Below are 27296 nucleotides of genomic sequence, written 5' to 3'. Positions count from 1 at the left end.
GGCAATCACCAGAACCCAAACCAGGGAGCACGTGTCACCTCCCACTGGTCCCCAGCTGCAGGCAGGGAACAGTTTGTGCCTGTCACTGATCGCTGTGCCCCCCAGCCCAGACTATCGCCCCCGAGGCCCAAACGGGACATAGCTATTCAAGCCCTTTGCCAGATGGGGCAGCCCTAGGAGCTCAGAGGCCGACGGGCGATTCTCCGGTCGCACTCGCCTTCGGCTGGGCGAGCCCGTTGGGCCCAGGGAATACTCCAAAGGCGTTTTCGTGGGGGGAATCGCACCGTGATGTACAGCCCCTCTGTGCTCAGCAAAGTGTCTCTACCTTTAGTCTCTGCTGGCTGCCCATTGGCCCGTCTCTTCACCACGTTTGCCTTTGGGGAGGAGATGATGCAGGGCCTGTTTGCTTCCTGCTGTCTGGTCCCGTGGGTCCTCATTCGCTCTCCCCGCCTGCCCCTCCTGCCTTTCGTACTCCCGACTCGCAGCTGAAGCCCAGGGTCACTGCTCCGGCATTAGTGCCGTGGGCTGAGGGGGAGTGGGCTGGCAATTCAGAATCCAGGGGTTCATTTGCTGACCCTTTCCCTGCATGGCGCACCTCAGAGTCTAGGGCTGTCCCTGTCTGGCCAGGGGCTTTGCAAGTTACACATGGGGTTTCACTCCCATGTCTCATGCTAGTGCTAGGGTCTGATGGCTGCCTTGTGCTCTCGCCATCCGCACACGGTTGGTTCCTGTTGCCGTTTCCACAGGGAGCTCAATTCTCCAATCCGGGCGCCCCCTCTGTATTACGTGGCCTGGGCAGATCTCAGACGCACACAGACTGACACCAGGCTGAGCCGAAAGCAAACGCTTTGCGTGAGTCCAGCCATCTGGACCGTTCAGTTCCGGACGGGCAAAGCCAAACAGAAATATTTTTGTTTCATTTTCCTGATGGAAAAACTATGAAATTTCAGCAACATCCGTTTTTCTTGGGGAAAGTTTCGGTTTTACAGAACCCTCGTTTCCGGTCAGCCCCACGCCAGGCCTGAAGGCTGGAGGAACCCGGGCAGTGCTAGGCCCTGTCTGTGGATGGAGGCCCGCTGGGAGGAGCTGGCAAAGGGAGAGAGCCGGCAGGCCGCTGACCAGCAGGCGCACTCCCTGGTAGAGCAGGGAGCTGTGATGAAGGAGGAAGCCGCCCAGGGAAGGAGCGACCAGGGCTGGAACCTGGGTAGAGGATAGGCCCGGGTTCCCTTCTCGGCCACTGGCGGAGTGGCACAGACCAGACCACGCGCAGGCCGCCAGGGGCAGTTTTCCTTAACGGGTCCGCGATACCCTGGAAGGGGGAGAACTTCAGTGTGACGTGGCCAGAGGGCCAAGCCCTGGCGAGGAAAGTGCTGCTGCTTCTGGTGCCGTGGCTGAGGGGAACAGCAGCCGAGTAATCACACGACGGCCATCCCAGCTAATTCCCCAGAGGAGCCACAAGGAGGCGCCACGGACGACCCTGCCGCCCCGCCCAAGGACCCACATCGGACAGAGGACCCCTGGAGGTAACTGCAGGCCACGCTCACCGATACCACGTTCAAACTCGTCTCCTTTCATGCCTCCATTTGAAACCCCGCGACTGCCACAACTTCTCCAGTGGCACAGTTTGACCGAAACCCTCCCCCCCGAGTCGGCAGATCAGCCCCTTGCAGGGGGACGCAGGGTCTCTCTGCTCCTGCCGGGCTGCTGTAGGTTTCTATCTAGGGACCTAAGTCCCCTGGGAGCACACAGGGACTGTACCCCCGCTGCGTGCCGGTGGGCGCCGCTGAGCTGCTGCTGGGTGAGGGGGAGCGCCACGGGTCACTTCTTTGCTGTCCCTGCTGACCCAGGGGACCAGGGGAGCTGACCCCTCACCTCTCTTCCCCTCCCTGGTGCCCCGGGGAGGCTGGGGCATGCTCAGTGCACTGTCCCGCCTCCTCCCCCCCGGGAGGTGGGCACGCTCGGCACACTGCCCCACCTTCTCCCCTCCCTGTGGGAGGTGGGGACTCTGCAGAGGGGGTGGGGCTGCGGGTGAGGCTGGGGTCCTGCCTCCCCCGGCCCTAGCTGCCCCAGCTGCCCATGGGCAGGGTGCTCCTTTCCCCCTCTGCAGCTGTGCCAGGAGCCTGTGGCATGTTGCTTCGGGAGTCAGCCCGTGGGCTGGCGTATCTCCCCGGTGCAACCAGCCTGATCCTCTGAGCAGGGCTGAGTCCCCGTGGGCTGGCGTATCTCCCCGGTGCAACCAGCCTGATCCTCTGAGCAGGGCTGAGTCCCCGTGGGCTGGCGTATCTCCCCGGTGCAACCAGCCTGATCCTCTGAGCAGGGCTGAGTCCCCGTGGGCTGGCGTATCTCCCCGGTGCAACCAGCCTGATCCTCTGAGCAGGGCTGCGTCCCCGTGGGCTGGCGTATCTCCCCGGTGCAACCAGCCTGATCCTCTGAGCAGGGCTGAGTCCCCGTGGGCTGGCGTATCTCCCCGGTGCAACCAGCCTGATCCTCTGAGCAGGGCTGAGTCCCCGTGGGCTGGCGTATCTCCCCGGTGCAACCAGCCTGATCCTCTGAGCAGGGCTGCGTCCCCGTGGGCTGGCGTATCTCCCCGGCGCGCTGAAAGAACGCACGCCGGAGTCTGCAGAGCACCTGCGTGTGCACGTGGCCTCTCGCTGAAATCGGCCTCTGCCCCAGACGACAGGAGGGCAGCTGATCTGAAGCTGATCTTTGAAAAGGCCCCAGAGGTGACCCTGGCAGTGACAGGCCGGCAAATCTAACATCAGGCCTGGGCGAAGAGATTGAAACTCTGGCAAAGAGCGATTGCCAGACCCAAAGAGCAGCCCGGTTTGGTGGGAAGGGGAATCGTGCCTCGCCAGTCCCTTAGAATTCCTTCTCCATGTCAGCAAGCGCTTGGCGAGGGCGATGCAGTCGATAGACTGTGATTGGGCTTTCGGAAAGCCGTTGTGGGGGAGAGAGACAGGGCTCTCTCCTGGCAGAGTGGGGGGAAGGGGGAGAGGGGAACAAGCTGCATTGGGCAAGGGGGTTGCAAAATGCCAGAGGGGTTATGCTGAGGCCCGTGGCGACATGGGAGCTGGGGAACGCCGCTGCCTGATCAATGCATCAGGAGGAGCTTAGTCCAAGCGCATCGTCCCCTTTCTCGTGGCTGCAGTAGCGATGGGGCTGGAGTGGGGAGCAGCTGGTTCATTCCCAGCTGGCTGGGGACGTACGTACGAGATCAGGAATATACCAGGAAAAAGACAATGGGGGAAGAATAATGTAGCACCCGTCTGGTTCCCACTGTTAGACTTGTAGTCTCTGCAGTTCTAGACCCAAATATTGTTCGCCTGCTAGCAGTGAGGGAAGAGGAAGAGCTTGCCTTTGGCCACGCTGGGTTTGTTAACAGTGCCCGGCTGCCCGGAGATGTTAGGAAGCTGGCTCGCTCAGTCCCTCTGAAGCAGCTGGCACGGGCCAGTCCGAGGCAGGCTTTGGGGCTTGAGGCACCCTTGCTCTGGCCCCGTGTGGCCGTTCTTATAGTCTGATGTGCAGTGCTCAGTTTCATCTTAGGGTTTTCCGAACACATGTGGGCTGTGTCTAGACTGGCAAGTTTTTCCGCAAAATCATCTGCTTTTCTGGAAAAACTTGCCAGCTGTCTACACTGGCTGCTTGAATTTCCGGAAAAGCACTGACGATCCCATGTAAGATTGTCAGAGCTTTTCCGGAAATACTATGCTGCTCCCGTTTGTGCAAAAGTCTTTTTCCGAAAGACTTTTGCCCAAAAGGGCCAGTGTAGACAGCATAGTAGTGTTTTCTGCAAAAAAGCCCCGATCGCCGAAATGGCGATCGGGGCTTTTTTGCGGAAAACCGCGTCTAAATTGGCCACGAACGCTTTTCCGCAAAAAGTGCTTTTGCGGAAAAGCATCCTGCCAATCTAGACGCGCTTTTCTGAAAATGCTTTTAACGGAAAACTTACGAGGAGTAAGGGCAGTCCAAGGAAGAGTGTTCTCCCTTTGACTCCCTGCCGTGAAGACCACACCAAAAGTCGAGGTAAGATACTTCGACTTCTGCTGTGCAATTAATGTAGCTGAAGTTACATATCTTACTTCAACTTTGTCCGCTAGTGTAGACATACCCTATACAGAGCAGCTGCACAAAACACCATCATTGAAATCCCATGTAAAACCATGTTTTACAGACTTAAGTGGATACAAAGTCATGCCCAGGCCTTGTGCTGACTCTCTGCACCAAGGCGATTGTCACCCTAAAAGAACAAAACACAAACAGAATCCTCGTTTTTAATAGTTATAAACTAGAGATGGAAATATTTGATTGTAACTCACTAAAATACCAGTGCAAAATGTGAGCAACATTTTTAAAGACAAGCTAGTGCAGTACCAGTTAGAGAAAGCAGAATGCATACCTCATTGTGCATGTACAATTCTAAGTGTTGTAACTGAAAAACTAGCACTTTTCTAATATTTCAGAAGAACGAAGAAAAAGATCATTAGGGTCTCACTGTAAAGAGCATGTCTCTTCCCTAGTCTTTTACAAGCTTCGGCAACCTAAAAAAAAGTCTCACTCAACCAAGAAGTAAAAATTGCATGAATAGGGTTCCTTCATATCCTTTTTCACTACAACTATCTAATGCTTCATCCAGCCTAACCTTAGATTACTGCTCGGTTTCATTTTCCCACTCGAATATGGAATAGATTTCAACAATGTTTAATTTTCAGAGTTTTATATTAAAGCACTCTCCTAAGGTACATTTTGCTAATAAAGTGGCTTGGGGTACAGATTTCATGGTACCCAGCACTAGTAGAGGACACATGCTAATTAGTGGTTCCACTTCTTCGTTGTATAAATATTCTGCACGGATATACGGTGTGGGCAGACACGCAGCTGAGATGCAGGATTTAGGAATTCTTAGGGACAGGAAACAGTGAAATTGCTTTAATGACTCTTTAGAGCTCATGTGATGTGAGGGAAACATGTTACCCGAGTTTGCTGGGTGAGGTGTCAGAAAGAGCCAGCATGCCTGTGGGCTCCAGAGGCACCATGTGCGGAGCGGGCAGGTGGGTGGTTGGCTAGGACCCTAGGTGGGTTCACTCGCAGGATGGTGCTTTGAGATCTTGGCTTTGCACTATCACAAAGGGTAGACTGTAGGAGGCTAGAGAAAAGTGGTAAAACCCAGTTGGGCTTTCGGAGGAACTGAATGGACAAGGACGGGCCAAAGATTTATACGTAGCTAGAACTGGATGAAGCTGAGGGAAAGAACATTTCGGGGACCAGCCATTTTCCTAACAGACAATAGGGCTTCCGTCAGCAAACGGGTGACGTCCGTCAGTGACTTGCTTAGGGCTGGATGGAACGGGAGCTTGGGGCACGCGCTGTGCGGGACAATCCTCCAGCGTCTCCCAGGACAGGCGCCACGTGGGACCGGTCGCATGGCACGTGGCTGCACGGGCGCTGAAGCGAGCATCTCACCCAGGCTTGCAGAGCTCACGCGAGTGCTCCGAAAACAGTGGTACACACAGTGCTTGGAAGCTGCCACTCACAATGACACTCGGGCTCGGAAGCCTAAGGAGGTTGGGGGTCGGCGTCCATTGACCTGGCCGGAGAGACTTGCTCCAAAATGCCGTGTAGACGGGCCCTTTGGCGCCTGGAAATTTGTGTCTCAGAAGAGTTAAAAGTTCTTTTCCCTCCAGCTTTGAATTCGGAGACCCCACAAAGTCAAGCGAGGCAGTAGGTGCAGCTCAGTTGCTGTCACTTCCGGCCCTCCAAAAACCTTGTCAGTGAGATGCCTGGCGCTGACAAACTTGGCACTGAGATGCCTGGCCATGATAAACACCAGTCTCCGGCACTTCTTTTATCACCCCTGGATTTCTGTTTTCTCTCATAGGCCTTCTGGGTTTCCATCAGCTCTCTCTGCTCGGCCTCCCCTCCTCTTCGTGTGCTTCCATCTCTCTCACAGCCCGCGGCCTTTGCTTTCAGAAGCTTCTCGGCCTTTTCAGACATCTCATTCACGTAGAACGGTCGGTCTTTGTTCTCCCGCTCCATCTCGGCGATCTTACCCAGCAGCTCCTCCGCCTGGGCAGCCCGAGCCTCCTTTGGAGCCTTGTTGTTGAACGCGCAGTAGCGGCCGCCGCACTCTCGGATTAGGTGCAGAAGCTGCTCGTTGTCCCGGTGGGATAGATACTCCTCCAGCGTCCCGCGGCGCAGGTCCTCTCTGCGGGTGAATACGACCATCGTGTACTTCATGGCCTCCCAGCCAAACAGCTCTTGCACTCGCCTCACTGCGCGCTGGTCTTCCGCCGTGTAGCGGCCCAGCTGGGTCACCAGCACCAGCGCGTGGGCGCCTGGGGCGGAGAGCTCCCTACAGCGACGCATCTCCCGGGTGACTCGATCATCAGAGACATGGGTGTCAAAAATAGCAGGGGTGTCGATAACCAAAACCTTCCTTCCTCGCCAGGTCCTGCTGCCTCGGCTGCAGCTCTGCGTGACAGGTGTCGCCTGGAGTACAGACGGAAACGTCTCCTCGCCCAGGAGGGTGTTTCCTGTGGCGCTTTTCCCGCCTCCCGTCTTACCCACGAGGACGATCCTCAGCTCTGGTTTCCCTGTGAGGCAGCTGCTGGTCCCCGGCCCTGCTGGGAGCAAATGTGACCGATTCAGAACATCCCTGGCCAGACCCCAAAGAGGTGGCCCTGTGCTCACATGGGCCTTGCTGCTTTCACTGGCAGCGGCAGGGCAAGGCGGTTACTGAGCTAGTCCTTAAACACTGGAGCTCTTGGCTCCGTCTGAGTCAGGCTGGGCATGAAGGGAGCTTATGTCTCGGCCTAGGGAACCTGTCCACGATACGGCACATTTAACCACTTGCTGGGACAGCCCTAGGAGTGTGGGACTAGAGAGTTCTGCAGTTCAGAGAATCATGGAACACGAGGACTGGCAGGGAGCTTGTGAGGCCGAGTCCCGTCCCCGGCCCTCGCGGCAGGAGCCAGCACCGATTAGCCCACCCCTGACAGGGTCTGTCCGACCTGCTCTTAAATAGCTCCAGGGATGGAGATTCCACAACCCCCCTGGGCAATTCATTCCAGTGTTTGACCCCCCTGACAGGCAGGAAGTTTTTCCTAATGTCCAACCTAAACCTCCCCTGCTGCAGTTTAAGCCCATTGCTTCTTGTTCTATCCTCAGAGGCCAAGGGGAACTATTTTTCTTCCTCCTCCCTGTGACACCCTTTTAGATACTTGAAAACCGCTCTCATGTCCCCTCAGTCTTCTCCTTTCCAAACTAAACACGCCCAATTCTTTCGGTTTTCCCTCATAGCTCATGTTCTCTAGACCTTTCATCATTTCTGTTTCCCTTCTCTGGATCCTCTCCAATTTCTCCACATCTTTCCTGAAATCTGGTGCCCAGAACTAGACTCAATCCTCTGACTGAGGCCTAATCAGCGCAGAGCAGAGCAGAAGAATGACTCCTTGGGTACGTCTAGACGACAGGCTTTTCTCAACAGAGGCTTTGTCAACAGATATTGTCAACAAAGCTTCTGTCGACAAAGAGCGTCTAGACTGCAGCCAGTTCTGTCGACAAAGCAAGCCGCTTTGTCGACATGAGAGTGTAGACGCAAAGGACAGTGTAGATGCAATAACGCCTTCTGGCGACAGAACTCTCTCGACAAAAGGTGTTATTCCTTGTAGAATGAGGTTTACGTTATGTCGACAGAACTCGGCGGTAGTGTAGACACAGGTCTAGTTTTGTTGACAAAAGTCCACTTTTGATGACACAACCCTGTAGTCTAGACACACCCCTTGGCTATGTCTAGACTGGCAGGATTTTCCAGAAATGCTTTTAACGGAAAAGTTTTCTGTTAAAAGCATTTTCGGAAAAGAGCGTCTAGATTGGCAGGACGCTTTGCCGCAAAAGCACTTTTTGTGGAAAAGCGTCCGTGGCCAATCTAGACGCGCTTTTCTGCAAAAAAGCCCGGATCGCCATTTTTGCAATCGGGGCTTTTTTGTGGAAAACAAATCTCTGCTGTCTGCACTGGCCCTTTTGCGCAAAAGTTTTTCGGAAAAAGACTTTTGCCCGAACGGGAGCAGCACAGTATTTCCGGAAAAGCTCTGACAATCTTACATGAGCTCGTCAGTGTTTTTGCGGAAATTCAAGTGGCCAGTGTAGACAGCTGGCAAATTTTTCTGGAAAAGCGGCTGATTTTCCGGAAAAAGTGGCCAGTCTAGACACAGCCCTCGTGTCTTGCTCAGGATTGAGCCTGCTAGCGGAGCTGTGTTGGGCCCAAGACTGAGAGCACATCAGGGCTGGGATTTCTTGGAAGAGCCGTGGCGTTGCCTTGGATTTGAGGAGGGGGCGAGGTCTTCCCCAGAATGTGATCAAGGTAATTTCAGCCAGACTGCAGGGGAAGTGATGATCCCGTCGGGGTCGTATGACCCACCCGTTTGGTAAAAGTTAGTTCTAAAAGGCAGGTCACAGTGCACTTGGGAGCAGTCTGGGAGCTCTCCAGGGAGAGTCGTTTCTCCTGGCCTCTGGACTCCCCGTCCCTGACGGCTCGGTGTCCAAAGCAAATCTCCGGGTGGGCCTAACCCCATGGCTCAGGTCTGCGTGTGCTCACAGCTAGTGCCCAGCAGGGCTGGACCAGAGCGTGCTGGCTGGCGTTTCAGACGGAATGGAGTTCCCGCCGATCCCGGCCAGACCCTGCCTGGCGACACAACGTGCCATTGACAGCCCCGGGGCCGGTGCGGCTCAGGCTGGAGGAGCGCGGGATCGGGGCGTTTGGGCTGATTTAAATGGGGACTGGAGTGCCTGGCCTGGGGCAGGGAGGGGGCAGGGAGCGAAGGTGCAGCCCCAGGATGGAGCAGCAGGGGGTGCTGACAGCCCGGCCAGTGGTCCATGAGCAGGTCTCCGAGGCCGGTGGGCGTGTCACTTTCCCCCATGCCCAGCGTGGGGAGGGGAGGGTCGGAAGGAGCCGGCTCCCTTTCGGACAGAGGGCCAGCAGCACCAAGGGCAGGCGCATCCGGCTCCCACCTCAGCACAGCTAACCCAGCCGGTCCCAGGAACTCTCTCTAGGGGCTCCTCCGAGCGTCCCAGTCACCCGCAGGGGCTGGCCCCATAACGCCGTAAGGGGGAGGCGCTAGCGCAGCCTCCCTAACCCGAGACCCGCTGGCTGCCCGGTGCGCTGGACTCCCCCCGGCCGGGGGTCAGGACAGGCCCTGGAGCGGAGACAGCGGCTGTCAGTGACCTCCTCCCCCCCCAGGGCCGGGCTGCGGGCTGGGGGTCACTGAGCCCACCACACACGGCCTGCAGGCTCAGCGCTGGGAGCCCCTGTACCAAGCTCAGCATCACCCCCCCCACATTCTCCCCGGGTACCAGGGCGGGGCGGGGCAGGAACAGGAGGAGGTGGGGAGGGGGATGCACACGAGGGAGGAGCCAGAGCAGAAAAGCAGAGGGCAGGGGCAGGCTGGTAACCGGTGTGGGGGGGTCACAGGAACGGGGAGAGGAGGGACCGGGGGCAGAGGGGGAGCACAGGGCTGAGAGGAGCTGCCTGGCTCCATGCCCACCCCCAGGGCAGACGAAGGCCCGGCCATTGCTCAGGGGTGGGGAGAGCTGAGTGAGCGACTCGGATCTGGGCACAGGATCCAGGGCTGTCCAGCAAAGAGAGGGGCAGAGGGGCGGGAAGACGAGCGTTAGACAGGGGAGGGAAAGCACCGAATTAAGCCGGGGAGAGTCCAGTGCAGTTACAGAAGCAGATGGAGAGTTGGGAGCAAAGCTCGGGGCTCTGTGCTACAGCAGGGAGCCGGCAGGGCAGGAAGGGAGCGTGCAACGAAACCTCGTTTGCTATTTCCTAGGGGATTTACCTGTCTCGCTGGCTGGCGCCTCTTCCTCTTGGGCCCCTTCCTTTGCCTCCCCTTGCTGGTCATCTTCCTCTTCCCCGCCCTGCTTCCTGCTGCCGTCTGCCCCGGGAGCCGTGCCCGGACCGTCAGGGGCCTTGCTGCGCCGCACCGTCTCCGCTACCTGAGCCATCAGCAGTTCTGCCTGGGCAGCTCGCTCCTGCCCTGCCGCTTCCGTGTCGAGAGCGCAACGTCGGCCTTGCCACCATCTGGGCACGTCCCCCGCGGGCGAGAGCCACTGCTCCAGGGCCCCGCTCGGCAGCTCTTCTCTCCGGGCGAACAAGACAATCGTGTTCTTCGGGGCCTCCGGGCCACACGTCTCCTGGGCTCTGCTCGGTGCTGGCTGGTCTCCGTCCGTGTGCCGGCGCAGCAGGGTCACCAGCACCAGCGCGTGGGGGCCTGGCAAGGACAGCTCCCTCCGGCCCCCGAGCTCACCGCGGGCGTCTTCGCCGGAGCGCTCAGTGTCAGAGGGCGCGGGCGTGCTGGTGGTCGCGCCCTCCCCTCCATTCCAGGTCCTGCCGCCGTCGCTGCAGGCCTCCGTGGCCCCGCGGACGGACTCCCATTTCTCCTGCCCAAGGGTGCTGCTTCCTGGGGCACTTTTCCCAGCTCCCATCTCACCCACAGGTTCTGACTGCCCAGGGAGGCGGCTGCCGTTGCCCGGCCCTGTCGGGAACAAGGGCGACAGAGTCAGAGCCTCAGCACCCAGGACCCAAGAGGCGGGTGAGACCAATGCTCCGGGGCTCTCCCGCGCCCTCCGTGAGCACAGAGAGGCTAGGGAGCGTGACGAGAGGGCTCTTGATCTGGCTCAGCGCCTTCCGGAGCAGCTCCGACCGCTGGCGCATTTGCTTTGTGAGAGAAGGGAAACGGGCCACCAGGGAACGGTTCGGTTCAATGCTCCAGGGTCCCTGGTGCGGACGGGGCGAGCAAATGCGTGTGCAGGAGGGGCTCCTAACTGAAGCACCGTGGTTAGGAAAAGCCGCATCGCTGGTGCCAACGCTGCTCCCGTCTACGGCTGCGCTGGTATCCAGAGGGACTGGCAGCCACTGTGGCCTGCGTGTCCCACTCCCAGAAAGCCAGGCTGGGGGGACCAGCCAACGTGCAAGGTCCTGCTGGTGGAACGGCTCCGCGCTGGAGGGGCTAGTCGCAGTGCGGGCGAGGATGGCCGGCCCGCCGCGCGCTCACAATCCGTAATGAGGGCGGGAGACGGCGAGGATGGAAAAGCCGCCCATCCATTCTGCATTGAGCGTCAGCTCCACTGGGGCCCTAACGAGGACCAGACAACGGGGAGCGGCTGGCAGCTCCCCTGCTCTGTGCCCAGCTGACGCTCTGAGTCTGTCACTGTCGGGCGTGTTTCCCGAGCCGTTAATCACTCTCATGGCTCTTCTTTGAACCCTCGTCCGTTTGCTACCCTCCTTCCTGAATCGGGGCCCGGAGCAGGGCCCAGCGCTGCAGCGTGGACAGGGACATTTCGAGGCCCGTCAGCCGGCCAGCGTTTAGCCCTCGCGCCGGGTGCCCTGCTCCGTTTGTGGTGTTCTGGGGAGCTGTGGCAGCGCAGACGGCCTCCGAGCGCTCAGAGCCGGTGGGATTACGCTGAGCTAGTAGCTGACCGCCTGCACCCGGAGAGTTTGATCTCCCGTAGAGAGCAACAGCAGAGACTCTGTAGAGTCCTATCCACCTCCTCTGGGCTGATAGGCAACAGAAAGTCCGGCAGAGAAAGCCTGATGGGACCGGATCTCTGCTGAGCCACTCGGGACGCAGGCGGCAGATATTCCTCGCTGTCCTCCAAGCAGAGGAATCAGCTGACTGTCTAGACGAGGAATGGGGAGCTGCCAACGGTAATGAGCCCTCAGCCTTCTGTTCGGTAACGAGACCGACATGTTTAGCGAAGGACACAGAGGAGCTCACGCACACACTCACGCACACGCACATGCACACGCTCAGGCTCATGCACACGCACACGCACATGCTCACGCACACGCACACACTCAGGCTCACGCACACGCTCACGCACACACACATGCTCACGCTCACGCACACGCACACGCTCAGGCTCAGGCTCACGCTCACGCACACGCACACGCTCAGGCTCAGGCACACGCTCACGCTCATGCACACGCACACGCTCACGCACACGCACACGCACACACTCACGCACACGCACACGCACACGCTCAGGCTCACGCACACGCTCACGCACACAGGCCCACTACATTGTAGGGTTACTAACTGGGGACATCTCTTTGCAAGAACCTCAGGGGGGAGGAATGAGTTTATGGGGGGTGTAAATATCCCGAAACTGTCCATCGTACTGTGCAGGGGGAGGCACCAGTCGCAGGGCTGGTGGCAGGTGGCATGGGCAGGAACGCTGGCATGGCTGCGACGGGCCAGCTTTGTTTCCCGTTTCGATCTTGCGTCATTTCTTGCTGTTTGCTTTGCAGGGGTCCCGAAGGAGAAGAGCTTCGGGGAGGGAGCCAAGGGAATGAGTCTTGGGAGAGGAAACTAGACCCTGAAGGCAGCAGCCCAGGTTCCTAGCAGCCGGCCCCAGACACCGGAGCAGCAGGAGACAAAGGGGCGCTGGGACACTGCGCTCAGAAGCGGGTGGATGGGAGCAGGTTCAGGGCCGAAAGGGGGGCGGGTCAGAAATTCAAGCGGAAGAGGACAAAGCCGGGTAGGAGAGGGCAGCCAGGGGAGGGAGGCAGGGCGATGAAATTGTCTTTGGAGCCGCCAGCGCTGGGGCAGGTCAGCAGCCCTCCTGCTCGGGCTGGAAGCGGCCAGCAGAGCCCACGGCGCGCCGAGCTCTCTGTGGCCCTTGGCGCAGGGCGAGGCCACTGGGAATTGCTTTTCCCCTCCCTCCCCCTGAGCTGGAGCCTGCGCCTCCTCCTCTGGCTGGGGGGTCATGCCCTGGCCCTGCCCTGGCTGGTTGCTGTCTCTGGTCGAGCGAAGTCCCGTCTGACGGGGCTGGTCTCTGAGGTTCGAGCCGTCCTCGACTCTGCTTTGCCCTGCCGTGGCCAGAGGGCCCCGTGCACACGGCCCCGGGGCGCGCGGAAAGGCTCCCCGCGATTGAGCTCAGTGGCCGATGGGTCAGGGCCATAGCTCAGCAAGTGCCCCCCACCCCGCCTGGCTACTCCACGGTGCCAGAGCTTCCCCTGGACTCGGCGAGGAGATTTACCCTGCGGCTGGCCGGGCGTGGCGGGGAGCGACTCCCTGGAAGACATTGTATCCGGCCGCGTGGCCAGCCCCCGGCGCGCCCCACGATCTCCCTGGGTTCCTGAGGAAAGAACGAGGAGAACGGCGTTACACGCAGCCCTGGCAACGGCCTGGCCAGAGCAGCGTGGGGTTAGTCGGGGGGTAAGGGGATGGGTGTGGGGGGAGGAGTCGGGGGTAAGTGGGTGGCCGTGGGGAGAGGGCTGGGGGGGTAAGGGGATGAGTGTGGGGGAGGAGTCAGGGGGTAAGTGGGTGGCTGTGGGGAGAGGGCTGGGGGGGTAAGGGGATGGGTGTGGGGGGAGGAGTCGGGGGTAAGGAGGTGGCTGTGGGGAAGGAGTCGGGGGAAGGGGATGGGTGTGGGGGAGGAGTCGGGGGTAAGGGGGTGGCTGTGGGGGGAGGGCTGGGGGGGTAAGGGGATGAGTGTGGGGGAGGAGTCAGGGGGTAAGTGGGTGGCTGTGGGGAGAGGGCTGGGGGGGTAAGGGGATGGGTGTGGGGGGAGGAGTCGGGAGTAAGGGGATGGGTGTGGGGGGAGGAGTCGGGGGTAAGGGGATGGGTGTGGGGGGAGGAGTCGGGGGTAAGGGGATGGGTGTGGGGGAGGAGTCGGGGGGAAGGGGATGGGTGTGGGGGGAGGAGTCGGGGGTAAGGGGATGGGTGTGGGGGAGGAGTCGGGGGGAAGGGGATGGGTGTGGGGGGAGGAGTCGGGGGTAAGGGGGTGGCTGTGGGGGAGGAGTCGGGGGAAGGGGATGGGTGTGGGGGGAGGAGTCGGGGGAAGGGGATGGGTGTGGGGGAGGAGTCGGGGGTAAGGGGATGGGTGTGGGGGAGGAGTCGGGGGTAAGGGGGTGGCTGTGGGGGAGGAGTCGGGGGGAAGGGGATGGGTGTGGGGGGAGGAGTCGGGGGTAAGGGGATGGGTGTGGGGGAGGAGTCGGGGGGAAGGGGATGGGTGTGGGGGGAGGAGTCGGGGGTAAGGGGGTGGCTGTGGGGGAGGAGTCGGGGGAAGGGGATGGGTGTGGGGGGAGGAGTCGGGGGAAGGGGATGGGTGTGGGGGAGGAGTCGGGGGTAAGGGGATGGGTGTGGGGGAGGAGTCGGGGGGAAGGGGATGGGTGTGGGGGGAGGAGTCGGGGGTAAGGGGATGGGTGTGGGGGAGGAGTCGGGGGGAAGGGGATGGGTGTGGGGGGAGGAGTCGGGGGTAAGGGGGTGGCTGTGGGGGAGGAGTCGGGGGAAGGGGATGGGTGTGGGGGGAGGAGTCGGGGGAAGGGGATGGGTGTGGGGGAGGAGTCGGGGGTAAGGGGATGGGTGTGGGGGAGGAGTCGGGGGTAAGGGGATGGGTGTGGGGGAGGAGTCGGGGGGAAGGGGATGGGTGTGGGGGGAGGAGTCGGGGGTAAGGGGATGGGTGTGGGGGAGGAGTCGGGGGGAAGGGGATGGGTGTGGGGGGAGGAGTCGGGGGTAAGGGGATGGGTGTGGGGGGAGGAGTCGGGGGTAAGGGGATGGGTGTGGGGGGAGGAGTCGGGGGTAAGGGGATGGGTGTGGGGGAGGAGTCGGGGGGAAGGGGATGGGTGTGGGGGGAGGAGTCGGGGGTAAGGGGATGGGTGTGGGGGAGGAGTCGGGGGGAAGGGGATGGGTGTGGGGGGAGGAGTCGGGGGAAGGGGGTGGCTGTGGGGGAGGAGTCGGGGGAAGGGGATGGGTGTGGGGGGAGGAGTCGGGGGAAGGGGATGGGTGTGGGGGAGGAGTCGGGGGTAAGGGGATGGGTGTGGGGGAGGAGTCGGGGGTAAGGGGGTGGCTGTGGGGGAGGAGTCGGGGGGAAGGGGATGGGTGTGGGGGGAGGAGTCGGGGGGAAGGGGATGGGTGTGGGGGAGGAGTCGGGGGAAGGGGGTGGGTGTGGGGGAGGAGTTGGGGGCAAGGGGGTGGCTGTGGGGGGAGGAGTCGGGGGAAGGGGATGGGTGTGGGGGAGGAGTCGGGGGAAGGGGGTGGGTGTGGGGGGAAGGGGGGTCGGGGCTCGGGGCAGTCAGGGGGGAAGGGGGTGGCTGTGGGGGGAGGAGTCGGGGGGAAGGGGATGGGTGTGGGGGGAGGAGTTGGGGGAAGGGGGTGGCTGTGGGGGGAGGAGTCGGGGGAAGGGGATGGGTGTGGGGGAGGAGTCGGGGGAAGGGGGTGGGTGTGGGGGGAAGGGGGGTCGGGGCTCGGGGCAGTCAGGGGGGAAGGGGGTGGCTGTGGGGGGAGGAGTCGGGGGAAGGGGATGGGTGTGGGGGGAGGAGTTGGGGGAAGGGGGTGGGTGTGGGGGGAGGAGTCGGGGGAAGGGGATGGGTGTGGGGGGAGGAGTTGGGGGAAGGGGATGGGTGTGGGGGAGGAGTCGGGGGAAGGGGATGGGTGTGGGGGAGGAGTCGGGGGAAGGGGATGGGTGTGGGGGGAGGAGTCGGGGGAAGGGGGTGGGTGTGGGGGAGGAGTCGGGGGAAGGGGATGGGTGTGGGGGAGGAGTCGGGGGAAGGGGATGGGTGTGGGGGGAGGAGTCGGGGGAAGGGGGTGGGTGTGGGGGAGGAGTCGGGGGAAGGGGATGGGTGTGGGGGGAGGAGTCGGGGGGAAGGGGGTGGGTGTGGGGGGAGGAGTCGGGGGAAGGGGGTGGGTGTGGGGGAGGAGTTGGGGGCAAGGGGGTGGCTGTGGGGGGAGGAGTTGGGGGAAGGGGGTGGCTGTGGGGGGAAGGGGGGTCGGGGCTCGGGGCAGTCAGGAGGGAAGGGCCCAGCGCCAGACCCCCCGGCGGGACGTAGCCGCCCAGCCGCTGCCGACACTGCCCAGGCGGGGACCCGGGCGGCGGGCGGGGCCGGAGCTTCGGCGAAGTAGGAGAAGCCCCACGACCCCCCCACGGAGGCGCCCGCAGAGCAAAGCAGAAGGGGCCGGGGGGGCCGGGGGGGCCGGGGGGGCCAGGCCCCACCAAGTTTCCCAGGGTTTGGTGGCCCCCGTCCGCCACATGGTCTGGCCCAGCTCCCTGCCTGCCTGGCCAAGGCCAGTCTCCTTCCCCTGCGGCCTGGAGCAAACAGCTGGGAGCTGCCAGGAAGGGCTGCGGGGGCCTGCCGGGGGGGGGGTTCCAGCTGTTGGCAGGGGCAGAATCATTTATTGTGCCCCCCCAGCAGACACCCGGCATTTCCGGCAGGTTCCCCGGTTCCCCCACCCAGCTTTGGCAGGTGGAGAATGGGTGGGGGTGGGGGCTCTGGGAGCTGCACCAGAGCCCCTTGCAGCTGGCAGCCCATCGGCCCCCCCGGACGGACTCGGCTGTCGGTGTCTTGTCTGAACGGCCGATTGGTCTCGGCACAGCCAAACCCGCCTGATCCCAGCCCCACTCATGGGACAACCCTAAGGGAGTATCTTGCAAATGAGCAGGCGTTTATTAACCCCCACATACGTACACGCACACACACGTGCACACACGCACAAACACACGCATACACTCCAAAACAACTAGCACACCCCATAATCACAGCCTGCATGTTTCCATCTTTGGAACGTGGAATCCCTAGGAGCGTGTAACACACACATGCACACTGCGCGCATACACATGCATGCACACTGTGCGCGCGCGCACACACACACACACACATACTGTGCACACACGCACACACATGCTTGCACACTGCGTGCACACATGCATGCACACACGCATGCGCACACACACATGCACACTGCGCGCACACACACGCACATGCACACTTTGCGCGCACACACACACACACACATGCATGCACACTGCGCGCACACACATGCATGCACACTGTGCGCGCGCACAGACACACACACTGTGCACACACACACATGCATGCACACACACATACACACACACGCATGCACACTGCGCGCACACACATGCATGTACACTGTGCGCGCGCACAGACACACACACTGTGCACACACACACATGCATGCACACACACATGCACACACACGCATGCACACTGCGCGCACACACACGCACACACACACGCATGCACACTGCGCGCGCACACGCACACACACACACACACACACACACACACAGTGAGACATCAGCCGGTAGCATTTCTCCTGTCTGCAGCCGGGAACATTTCCGTGATTCATTCTCGTTTGCACAATTCCTGATTCAGACACACGAGCAAAGCTGAAATCCCTTGAGCCAGCAATACCTCAGGGCTGCCGCCTCGGTTTGGAACAAGCGAGAGCTTTTCCTGTCGCCTCCGCAGCTCTGCCCAGCTCCTGGGGCATCTTCCCGGGCTCCTGGAGGGCGGGCGGCGCAGGGACCCATTTATAGGCGGTGTCTGGCGTGTTCCGGGTTTACTCCGAATCGGGTCACCGCGCGTGCAGGACGACAAACCTGTTCTGCCTCATTTTGCGGCTCTGCTGCTGAGCAGGGTGGGGGAAGGAGTGGCGACGGCTCACTCTGAAATGACCCAGAACCAGAGAAGTGCTTACAACTGGGAAACGGGAGCGCTGGGGTCCCTGGCTCCCTGCGGGCTGCGGCCAGCTCGCCCCGCGCGCCACATGCCACCTGGAGAAGGGCTGGGGCCATCGCTGGCAGCCTTTGTTCGAAAGACTCTTCTGCAAGGAGGGACAATAGAAAACAGCCGCACCGACCTGCCCAGGGTCCTTGTGTCCGTCCTCCCCCCCGGCATTTCTCGCTTGCCGCCCCTCGCGCCCCGGCAGCCTCGCCTTGCTCGCGGGGTGTTTGTCTCCCCCGTTTCGCTCTCACTCTTCATTTCTTCACGTCCTTTGTCGCTGGCCACTTGACCCTCTTCTCGCTCTTTCCTTGCAGCCCTGTGGAACTGGAGCCACCAAGCCCCCTGACACGGGAGAGCCCTCTGCTTCGCTGCCTGGCGCGTCGGGAGGCTTTTCGCTCAGGCTGGAGAAGCTCGTGGCTTTAGCCTGCAAGGTTGCAGGTTCTGTTCCTCCTGCTCATGAACCGGGTCTGTGGACTTTACAAGGAGGGGCTCTTCCTGCAAGGTCCCACCAATGCTTGCCCCCCATCACAGGCCCGATGGCAGCCCTAGAGGTCAGAGCATTGGCCTGGCAGACCAAGTTTCTTGAGTCTGGCCCACTCCCTAAACTAGCCCCTCCCCGCCATGATGAAAACCCAGTTTCCCTTCTGTCCATTCAGATGGGCCAAAGATTTTGCGTTGCAGAGAACCGTTTATTGCGGAGCCGGGTGGACCGGCCCTTCCCCTTCCCAGCTCAGCGCGCTTCTCTGCTTGTGCTGCTGCAGCAAGCTATTACATTTCAGAAAGATGCACAAGCCCAGAGGTGCCGGGCTCTGAGCTGCCAGACCCAGAGGTGCCGGGCTCTGAGCTGCCAGACCCAGAGGTGCCGGGCTCTGAGCTGCCAGGCCCAGAGGTGCCGGGCTCTGAGCTGCCAGGCCCAGAGGTGCCGGGCTCTGAGCTGTCAGGCCCAGAGGTGCCGGGCTCTGAGCTGTCAGGCCCAGAGGTGCCGGGCTCTGAGCTGCCAGGCCCAGAGGTGCCGGGCTCTGAGCTGCCAGGCCCAGAGGTGCCGGGCTCTGAGCTGCCAGGCCCAGAGGTGCCGGGCTCTGAGCTGTCAGGCCCAGAGGTGCCGGGCTCTGAGCTGCCAGACCCAGAGGTGCCGGGCTCTGAGCTGCCAGACCCAGAGGTGCCGGGGTCTGAGCTGTCAGGCCCAGAGGTGCCGGGCTCTGAGCTGCCAGGCCCAGAGGTGCCGGGCTCTGAGCTGTCAGACCCAGAGGTGCCGGGCTCTGAGCTGCCAGGCCCAGAGGTGCCGGGCTCTGAGCTGCCAGGCCCAGAGGTGCCGGGCTCTGAGCTGCCAGGCCCAGAGGTGCCGGGCTCTGAGCTGCCAGGCCCAGAGGTGCCGGGCTCTGAGCTGCCAGGCCCAGAGGTGCCGGGCTCTGAGCTGTCAGGCCCAGAGGTGCCGGGCTCTGAGCTGTCAGGCCCAGAGGTGCCGGGCTCTGAGCTGTCAGGCCCAGAGGTGCCGGGCTCTGAGCTGCCAGACCCAGAGGTGCCGGGCTCTGAATGCCCAGGCCCTGAGATGCCCAGGGCACAGGCCAGCAAGCCCTGGCACAAACTAAGCACTGACATGAGCTCCAGGGGTAGCCGAGTTAGTCTGTCAGGGTACGTCTACACTAGCCCCCTAGGTCTATCTAGGGAGGCTAATGAGGGCAACCTGAATTGCAAATCAAGCCCGGGATTTAAATATCCTGCCCTTGATTTGCATGTTCCTGGCCGGTCGCCATTTTAGAAAGTGACTAGCCCGAAGTAACTGTCTACACGCGGCAGTGAAACAGGATTCCGGTTTAAAGCCCTAACTCGAATTAGCTGGTATTCCTCCTGCAATGAGGTTTACCAGCTAATTCAAATTCGGGGCTTTAAATCGGAATCCCGCTTCACTGCCGCGTGTAGACGGGGGCAGTTACTTCAGGCTTGTCAATTTCTAAAATGGCGACCGGCCGGGAACATGCAAATCAAGGGCAGGATATTTAAATCCCGGGCTAGATTTGCAATTCCGGTTGCCCTCATTAGCTTCCCTAGATAGACCTAGGGGGCTAGTGTAGACGTACCCTAACAGAAAAAATCAAAGCAAATGGTCTGGTAGCACTTTATGGAGCAGACTAACAAAACAAATCCACAGGGGAAGCTTGGAATTACAATACATATGCAAATGCAATTCAATTACTAATGGACTTAATGGAGATATGGGGTGGTGGGCCCTTATCACTGAAGGTGCTAACAGCTCTCTGAATGGTTCCTTCCTGCTCAGCAAGCTAGCCACTGACTGGGATCGTTGTCTACTCAGGTTTAGCATCTCCTGATACTTTAGGTTTAGAGGGAGGGGGAGGGGCGACAGAGCATCTTCCCCCCCCCCCCTTCCCTTCTCCTATTTATTTCGAGTTCTCTTATCCCTAGTCATAACGCCGGGCATCCGGAGAAGTGGCTGTGCGCATAAAAGCTCCTGATCCCGTCTCCATGTTTTGTTCGTCTAGCAAGTGCTACCAGACCATTTGCTTGCTGTTTTTTTAAGCACTGACACAAATTCAGTTCTGACACCTGGAGCGTTTCAGAGCGAGCCGGCTGGCCAGCCAGCCCCCCGATGAATCCTGCTTCTCCCCTCCCACCCCTGCTCAGCAGCAGAGCCGCAAAATGAGGCAGAACAGGTTTGTCGTCCTGCACGCGCGGTGACCCGATTCAGAGTAAACCCGGAACACGCCAGACACCGCCTATAAATGGGTTCCTGCGCTGCCCGCCCTCCAGGAGCCCGGGAAGATGCCCCAGGAGCTGGGCAGAGCTGCGGAGGCGACAGGAAAAGCTCTCGCTTGTTCCAAACCGAGGCGGCAGCCCTGAGGTATTGCTGGCTCAAGGGATTTCAGCTTTGCTCGTGTGTCTGAATCAGGAATTGTGCAAACGAGAGTGAATCACGGAAATGTTCCCGGCTGCAGACAGGAGAAATGCTACAGGCTGATGTCTCACTTTGTGTGCACGCGCGTGTGTGTTCGTGTGTGTGTGTGTTCGTGTGTGTGTGTGCATGTGCGTGTGCGTGTGTGTGCATGTGTGTGTGCGCGCGTGTGTTCGTGTGTGTGTGTTCGTGTGTGTGTGTGCATGTGCGTGTGCGTGCGTGTGTTCGTGTGTGTGCGTGCGTGTGTTCGTGTGTGTGTGTGTGTGCGTGCGTGTGTTCGTGTCGTGTGTGTGTGTGTGTGTGTGCATGTGCGTGTGCGTGCGTGTGTTCGTGTGCGTGCGTGCGTGTGTTCGTGTGTGTGTGTGTGTGTGCATGCATGTGTGCATGCACACAAGTGCGCTAAGTATATAGGAGCTTCTGGGGATTCCAGATTCCAAGAGCTGGAAACTCGCAGGCGGGGGGTATGTGGAGCATTAGCTGACTTTAGCGGTGGAGGGGGTGGTAATAAAATCGCGCTCATTTGCAGGGTAGTCCCTGACTTTAATACTGTCAGTATCACAGGCGGGCGATGCTCTCAACCCTACGAGCTGGGATCACGCCTTCGAGCTTCCAGTTCTCTTCCTGCTCTGACAGCTGGCGAAACACTTCGGTCTGGCTCAAACCCTCTGTGCACGTGTCCCTTTTCCTGGCTAGAGACTCGCTCACAAACCAGTCCCAGCGGCCGCAAAGGTCCTGCTCTCCTGGTGGAAGCTCAGAACAAGCTCTCTGCCCGCTGGACATTTGCTAGCCATGTACCAGGCGTCCAGTGACTGTTCACTGGTGTTCACATTCATTCGGCTAGTGGGGTTCACACCCCTTTTTATGAATGGCTCCGTCACTTGCGTCCTTGTGCATTTCGACTAGGTCTCAGCTGGAGTCCCTGTGTCCAGTTCTGGGCGCCACATTTCAAGAAAAATGTGGAGAAATTGGAGAGGGTCCAGAGAAGAGCAACAAGGATGATGAAAGGTCGAGAGAACAGGAGCTAGGGGGGAAGACTGAAAGAATCGGGCTGGTTTAGTTTAGAGAGGAGAAGACTGAGGGGGGACATGAGAGCCGTTTTCAGGTATCTCAAAGGGTGTCACAGGGAGGAGGGAGAAAACTTGTTCCCCTCGGCCTCTGGGGATAGAACAAGAAGCAATGGACTGAAACTGCAGCCAGGGAGGTTGAGGTTGGACATTAGGAAAAAGTTCCTGCCTGTCGGGGGGTGACACGCTGGGATAAGTTGCCGAGGGGGGTTGTGGAATCCCCATCCCTGGAGATATTGAAGAGTAGGTTGGACAGACGCCTGCCAGGGATGCACTAGCTGGTGCTTGGTTCTGCCGTGAGGGCCGGGGAGGGACTCGATGGCCCTGCGAGGTCCCAGTGCTCTGTGCTTAGCTTTCCCCGAGCCAGTAACAACTGTGAGTCCCTGGAGCACTGTGTGAGTCTTACCCGGGACAGTCCCGTAGACTCCGCTCTCTTGCCACCCAAACCAACGGGACTGAAGGCGCCAATTGGAATTAAGGACTGTCCGTCGCCAGCCCTCCTTCCCCAAGGCCCCGCACTCACTGCCTCCCCTCGCCCTGCGTGTGTAGCTGAGCGCAGGGTCCTTCAGCCGGTGACCGATGGGAGTCGCACACGGACCTGTGACCCTTCCCTTACAGCCAGCCCCTCGCAGCCCTCACCCAGCGCCAGTGCCAGCCTGCTCACTGAGCAGCGTCCGTGACAGCCGACATCCTCATCTCGTAGCTCCTCAGAGAACACCGACCTCCCTGCACAGTGAGGGCCCGGGAAAAGGCAAGTGAGCCCAGTGGTTAGAGCGCTCGCCCCCGCCAGGCCCCTCAGCCATTGGGGTGAGAAATAGCGGAGGCCCCCAGCTGCAGGGCGGCGTTCCCGGCTGTGCAACATTCGCCAAGACGGGCTCCTCTCCGCCCAGAGTTAAGTGCCTAAAGTCTAGCGGGGGCGGGGCCCCTCTCCTTGGCATCTCCCCTTGGCTAGCTTAGGGGCTCCCCGCCCAGCCTGGGGGCCTGTGTGGATCCCATTCAGGTGTGAGGGGGCCGGGGCAGGGTCTATGGGGCCCGGCGATTTGCCGGGGCCTACGGGTCCCCAGCCTTTGTGGAGCCAGGCCCGTGACCGCGGCCCTCTCCCTTTGTCTCCCAGCAATCCCGGGCGAGCATGACTGTGAGGCTGGTCGTAAAGTCCTGGGAGGAGAAGATGTGTCTCTCCGTGGCACATGGGCCGGGCCGAGGTGAGATTCCCGTGGGCGGGACGCGGGCTCCACCGGGGCCCTCGGTCGCTCAGGGCAGGCTGGAGCCCACCCCCATCGGCTCCCAGTGGGCTGGGGCGGGCAGGAGGGGGCCCCGCGACCCCTGCAGGGCTCCCACCAGAGCGTCACCCATGAGCAGGTGCTCAGAGCCCAGCTCAGGCTGCCGGGTCGAGCCTGGGGCAGAGCAGGGGGGGGGGTTAGAGTCACTCTGCGCGCCTGTTCTGTTGCATGGGACTCTACTGGCCTGCAGTAACCCCGTGGGTGTGCCTCAGTTTCCCTGGGCTCTGCACCAATAGCGAGATGGGGACGGGAATTTGGGTGTGTCAGCCTCCCGCACCCGCACCCTGGCCCAGGCTTTCTCTGTCCTGAGCCTGAAGGGGGGTCTGAGCTGGTGACCCCTTTGGGCCGGGAAAGGGACGGGGGGAGGGGGGCCTGCAGGGCTGGGGACAGTCGCCGGTGTGGGGGAGTCTGGGCTGGCTTTGGGTGCAGGGAGGGGCCCAGGGCCCCGCTCCCCAGGCTGGGCTGCCAGGCTGCCCCTGGTCCCTGCACTGGCCGGTCTGGGCCGCGCTGGGTCCCTGGGGCCAGTGACCCTCCTGCGCCCCTGCCGGCTGGGAGCCCCCCGACTGCGGGGGGGGCAGGGCCCAGGAACTCCCCACCCGTGGGTGATGGGAAACGGAGCCAGCGGCAGGTGATGAGCCCCCCCCAGCCTGTCCCAGGAGGGAGCCCAGGCTCTGGCTCCGTCATTCCTGCCTAGGCAGGCTCACGGGGGGAGGGGGATAGGCCCCCCCGGGCCTCCTCTCCGGGAGAAGCCTGAAGAGCACAGAGCTAACCCTGCCCCCCACAGGCTCTGTGTGAGGGAAGGGCTGGAATCCGCCCCCTGCCCTGCCCTGTCCGCAGATCCCTCCTCCTGCTGCGGCTTCCCAGGCCTCTCGCAGCTCTCACCCCGCTGGGCCACCCGCTCCCCAGCCTCCTCCCTCGCTTGCCCTTCTCTTCCCTAAATCCAGCCCAGCCACACTCTCCGCTAGCCCCCTGTCCTGACCGTCTTCAGATGGTGAGGCAGCTGCCCCGCCCTGCCCCGCCTGCCCCACCTGCCCCGCCTCGCCCTGCCCCGCCCCGCCCTGCCCCGCCCCGCCCTGCCCCGCCTCGCCCTGCCCTGCCCTGCCCCGCCCCGCCTCGCCCCGCCTCGCCTCGCCTCGCCTTGCCCTGCCCTGCCCCGCCCTGCCCCGCCTGCCCCACCTGCCCCGCCTCGCCCTGCCCCGCCCCGCCCTGCCCCGCCCCGCCCTGCCCCGCCTCGCCCTGCCCCGCCCCGCCCTGCCCCGCCTCGCCCTGCCCTGCCCTGCCCCGCCCCGCCTCGCCCCGCCTCGCCTCGCCTCGCCTTGCCCTGCCCTGCCCCGCCTGCCCCGCCCTGCCCCGCCTGCCCCACCTGCCCCGCCTTGCCCTGCCCCGCCCTGCCCTGCCCCGCCTCGCCCAGCCCTGCCCTGCCTGCCCTGCCCCGCCCCACTTCGCCCTGCCCCGCCCCGCCTGCCCTGCCTCGCCCAGCCCAGCCCTGCCTGCCCTGCCCCGCCCCGCCCCACTTCGCCCTGCCCTGCCCCGCCTCGTCCAGCCCTGCCCCGCCCCGCCTGCCCTGCCTCGCCCAGCCCAGCCCTGCCTGCCCTGCCCCGCCCCGCCCCGCCTCGCCCAGCCCTGCCCTGCCCTGCCCCGCCCCACTTCGCCCTGCCCTGCCCCGCCTCGTCCAGCCCTGCCCCGCCCCGCCTGCCCTGCCTCGCCCTGCCCTGCCCTGCCCCGCCTCGCCCTGCCCCGCCCTGCCCCGCCTCGCCCTGCCCTGCCCTGCCCCGCCCCGCCTCGCCTCGCCTCGCCTTGCCCTGCCCTGCCCCGCCTGCCCCGCCCTGCCCCGCCTGCCCCGCCTGCCCCACCTGCCCCGCCTTGCCCTGCCCCGCCCTGCCCTGCCCCGCCTCGCCCAGCCCTGCCCTGCCTGCCCTGCCCCGCCCCACTTCGCCCTGCCCCGCCCCGCCTGCCCTGCCTCGCCCAGCCCAGCCCTGCCTGCCCTGCCCCGCCCCGCCCCACTTCGCCCTGCCCTGCCCCGCCTCGTCCAGCCCTGCCCCGCCCCGCCTGCCCTGCCTCGCCCTGCCCTGCCCTGCCCTGCCCCGCCCCGCCCTGCCCCACCTCGCCCAGCCCTGCCCCGCCCCGCCCCGCCCTGCCCCGCCCTGCCCCGCCCAGCCCTGCCCCACCTCGCCCAGCCCTGCCCCGCCCCGCCCCGCCCTGCCCCGCCCCGCCTGCCCTGCCTCACCCTGCCCTGCCCTGCCCTGCCCCACCTGCCCCGCCTCGCCCAGCCCAGCCCTGCCTGCCCTGCCCCGCCCCGCCCCGCCCCGCCCCGCCCCGCCCCGCCCCGCCCTGCCCTGCCCCGCCTCGTCCAGCCCTGCCCCGCCCCACCTGCCCCGCCTCGCCCTGCCCTGCCCTGCCCTGCCCTGCCCCGCCTCGTCCAGCCCTGCCCCGCCCCGCCCTGCCCCGCCCCGCCCCGCCCCGCCCCGCCCCGCCTGCCCCGCCCCGCCTGCCCTGCCTCACCCTGCCCTGCCCTGCCCTGCCCTGCCCCGCCTCGTCCAGCCCTGCCCCGCCTCGCCCTGCCCTGCCCCGCCCCGCCCCGCCCCGCCTGCCCCGCCCCGCCTGCCCTGCCTCACCCTGCCCTGCCCTGCCCCGCCCCGCCCCGCCCCGCCCCGCCTCGCCCTGCCCTGCCCCGCCCCGCCCCGCCCCGCCCCGCCCCGCCCCGCCTATTCAGTCGGGTTCCAGAGAGCAGGTGGTCTTAAGACGCTGAAAACTGCAAGAGACTCGACATCCATGGCCCTAGGGTAGACCTTAGGGCGGAAGGTGCTCAGTGAGCCCCAATTCCCGGCTGCTAGTCCCAGGAGCGTCAGTTTACCTTCGCCGGCTCTGTCGGCTTGTTGTTTGTGTCTCCTTTACTTCCCCTGCCTACTGCTTGCCAGAGGCCTTTCCAGGGCGGCCTGGGGGCTAGGGGGACCCGGGACTGCCCTCTCCACCGGGTCCCAGCCCGGGGCCCTATGGGGTTCGGGTGAACACCCTCACCCGGCTGACGGGGTCCCACCCCGTAACGCGTCAGCCCATGGCCTCCAAAATGGCCCCGCCCCGGGCTGCTTCCTAGCCACCCTCTCGTTTGCCCCCTCCTCGTCCGGGGTAGGCGCTGCCCGCCTGTCCGCGCTAGTGTGGGCTGCTGCCAGCCCGTCACAGTATGGAATAAATTTTGTTCTGTTCACCAAGGCATGTGCAGATGTGCACCACCAGTACATACACACGCTGCTGGCTGTGGGTGCTCCACTAATCAGCTGAGCACCATCTGAATCTCTCCTGGGTGGCTGCCCAGGTGTTCAGCTTCCAGGGTGGGAAGTAGAAGACGCCAGCAGTGAGCTGTGATGGCAGAACACAGCATGCTAGGCCATATTTTGGGACGGGGGGTGTTTTTTAGTAGGGGGTGAGCTAACTGTAAAGCAGGGTGGAGGGAAGGCAGGCAGGTGGAAGAGGGCAAGAGGAGCAGCTGTGAAGTGTTTTTCGGGTTAGTAAACTTTTGAAATAGTAAATCATGACAAACTGGGGAAAGTGAGAAGAATTCCTGCTCCACACACGGTTGGGGAACAATTTTTTCCATTATTCAATGAAGCGGGACTGACCGGCTGGCCTACTGTCTCTCTCTCGCTTGTTCCCAGCAGCACCAGAGCGGAAAATCATCCTGGTTGGTAAAACTGGAGTTGGGAAAAGTGCAACAGGAAACATGATTCTTGGGGCCGAAAAATTTATTTCTGACATCTCCCCCTCGTCGGTTACCAAGGAGTGCGAAAGACAGGAAGCCGTTACTCACCGGAGGAACGTGACGGTGCTTGACACCCCCGGCCTTTTTGACACTAAGAAACATAACAACGAGATCTCCAAAAAAATTGGCGAGTCTTTGAAGCTCCTTTCTTCAGGTGTCCACGCCATTGTTCATGTCATACAGCTGGGGCGCTTCACCGAAGAAGAAAAGGAAGTGGCTAGGGAGATACAAAGGCTTTTCAATTTTGAAGCAAAGAAATACATGCTCGTCCTGTTCACCCGGAAGGAAGACCTGGGGAAGAAAACCCTGGACGCGTTCTTAGAGGAGGGCGACGACGATCTAAAGAACCTGATTGAGACGTGTGGACACCGATGCCTCGCTTTCAACAACAGAGCCGAAGGAAACGAGACGTCTGAGCAGGTCTCTGAGTTGTTTGACATGATCGATCGAATGGTGCGTAAAAACGCCGAGCAGCCCTGCTACACCCTGGGAATGTTTAAGAAGGACAAGACGGGACTAAAAAAATTTTGTTCTATACTCTAATTACTGGTTGTGGCCTTGTAAGGAAAGAAACGTTCCCCTTTTAGAATGGGGGCTTGGAGACTGGTCGAATTTTGTGGCTTCTACTGTCAAATCATTAGTGTCAGTGAGATTTCTAGTGTGTGTTGGCATTTCTCTTAATTGAAACTTCTGTCACCTTGCAAGGGATAGTAAAACCTGCAAGAATTTTAAATCCAATTTCATTTGCCTGTTTTAT

At 62.0% G+C, this 27296-nt stretch overlaps 2 protein-coding genes and 1 long non-coding RNA gene across 15 annotated transcripts; 1 reads left to right on the top strand and 2 right to left on the bottom strand.

Moving 5' to 3' along the window:
* Positions 1 to 847: 847 nt before the first annotated feature.
* Positions 848 to 27296, top strand: LOC102450355 (GTPase IMAP family member 4-like). 13 transcript variants are annotated; one of them, XM_075915603.1, is made up of 4 exons: positions 849 to 1523; positions 22121 to 22253; positions 22617 to 22704; positions 26436 to 27296. In XM_075915603.1, the coding sequence occupies exons 3-4, from the start codon at positions 22632 to 22634 to the stop codon at positions 27080 to 27082; spliced, it is 720 nt and encodes a 239-aa protein (XP_075771718.1). In that variant the 5' UTR covers positions 849 to 1523; positions 22121 to 22253; positions 22617 to 22631; the 3' UTR covers positions 27083 to 27296. The 13 variants fall into 13 exon arrangements, with proteins under 13 accessions (XP_075771719.1, XP_075771718.1, XP_075771721.1 ...); XM_025179299.2 differs by lacking the exon at positions 849 to 1523 and adding an exon at positions 12899 to 13205; XM_025179237.2 differs by lacking the exon at positions 849 to 1523 and adding an exon at positions 19611 to 20387.
* LOC142818186 (GTPase IMAP family member 1-like) lies at positions 5740 to 10002 on the bottom strand. The gene is made up of 2 exons (XM_025179198.2): positions 9837 to 10002; positions 5740 to 6620 (listed from the first exon to the last, which is right to left on the bottom strand). Exons 1-2 carry the CDS (start codon positions 10000 to 10002, stop codon positions 5740 to 5742), a joined length of 1047 nt encoding a protein of 348 aa, XP_025034983.2.
* On the bottom strand, positions 10397 to 17356 carry LOC102451050 (uncharacterized). The gene is made up of 3 exons (XR_012898956.1): positions 17216 to 17356; positions 13039 to 13137; positions 10397 to 10532 (listed from the first exon to the last, which is right to left on the bottom strand). It is a non-coding gene; the product is annotated as an uncharacterized LOC102451050 (long non-coding RNA).

Source organism: Pelodiscus sinensis, unplaced genomic scaffold, assembly GCF_049634645.1.
Source record: "Pelodiscus sinensis isolate JC-2024 unplaced genomic scaffold, ASM4963464v1 ctg110, whole genome shotgun sequence".
Lineage (NCBI taxonomy): Eukaryota > Metazoa > Chordata > Testudines > Trionychidae > Pelodiscus > Pelodiscus sinensis.
The sequence above is the reverse complement of the archived record's forward strand: the minus strand, read 5'-3'. Positions and strand labels throughout refer to the sequence as shown.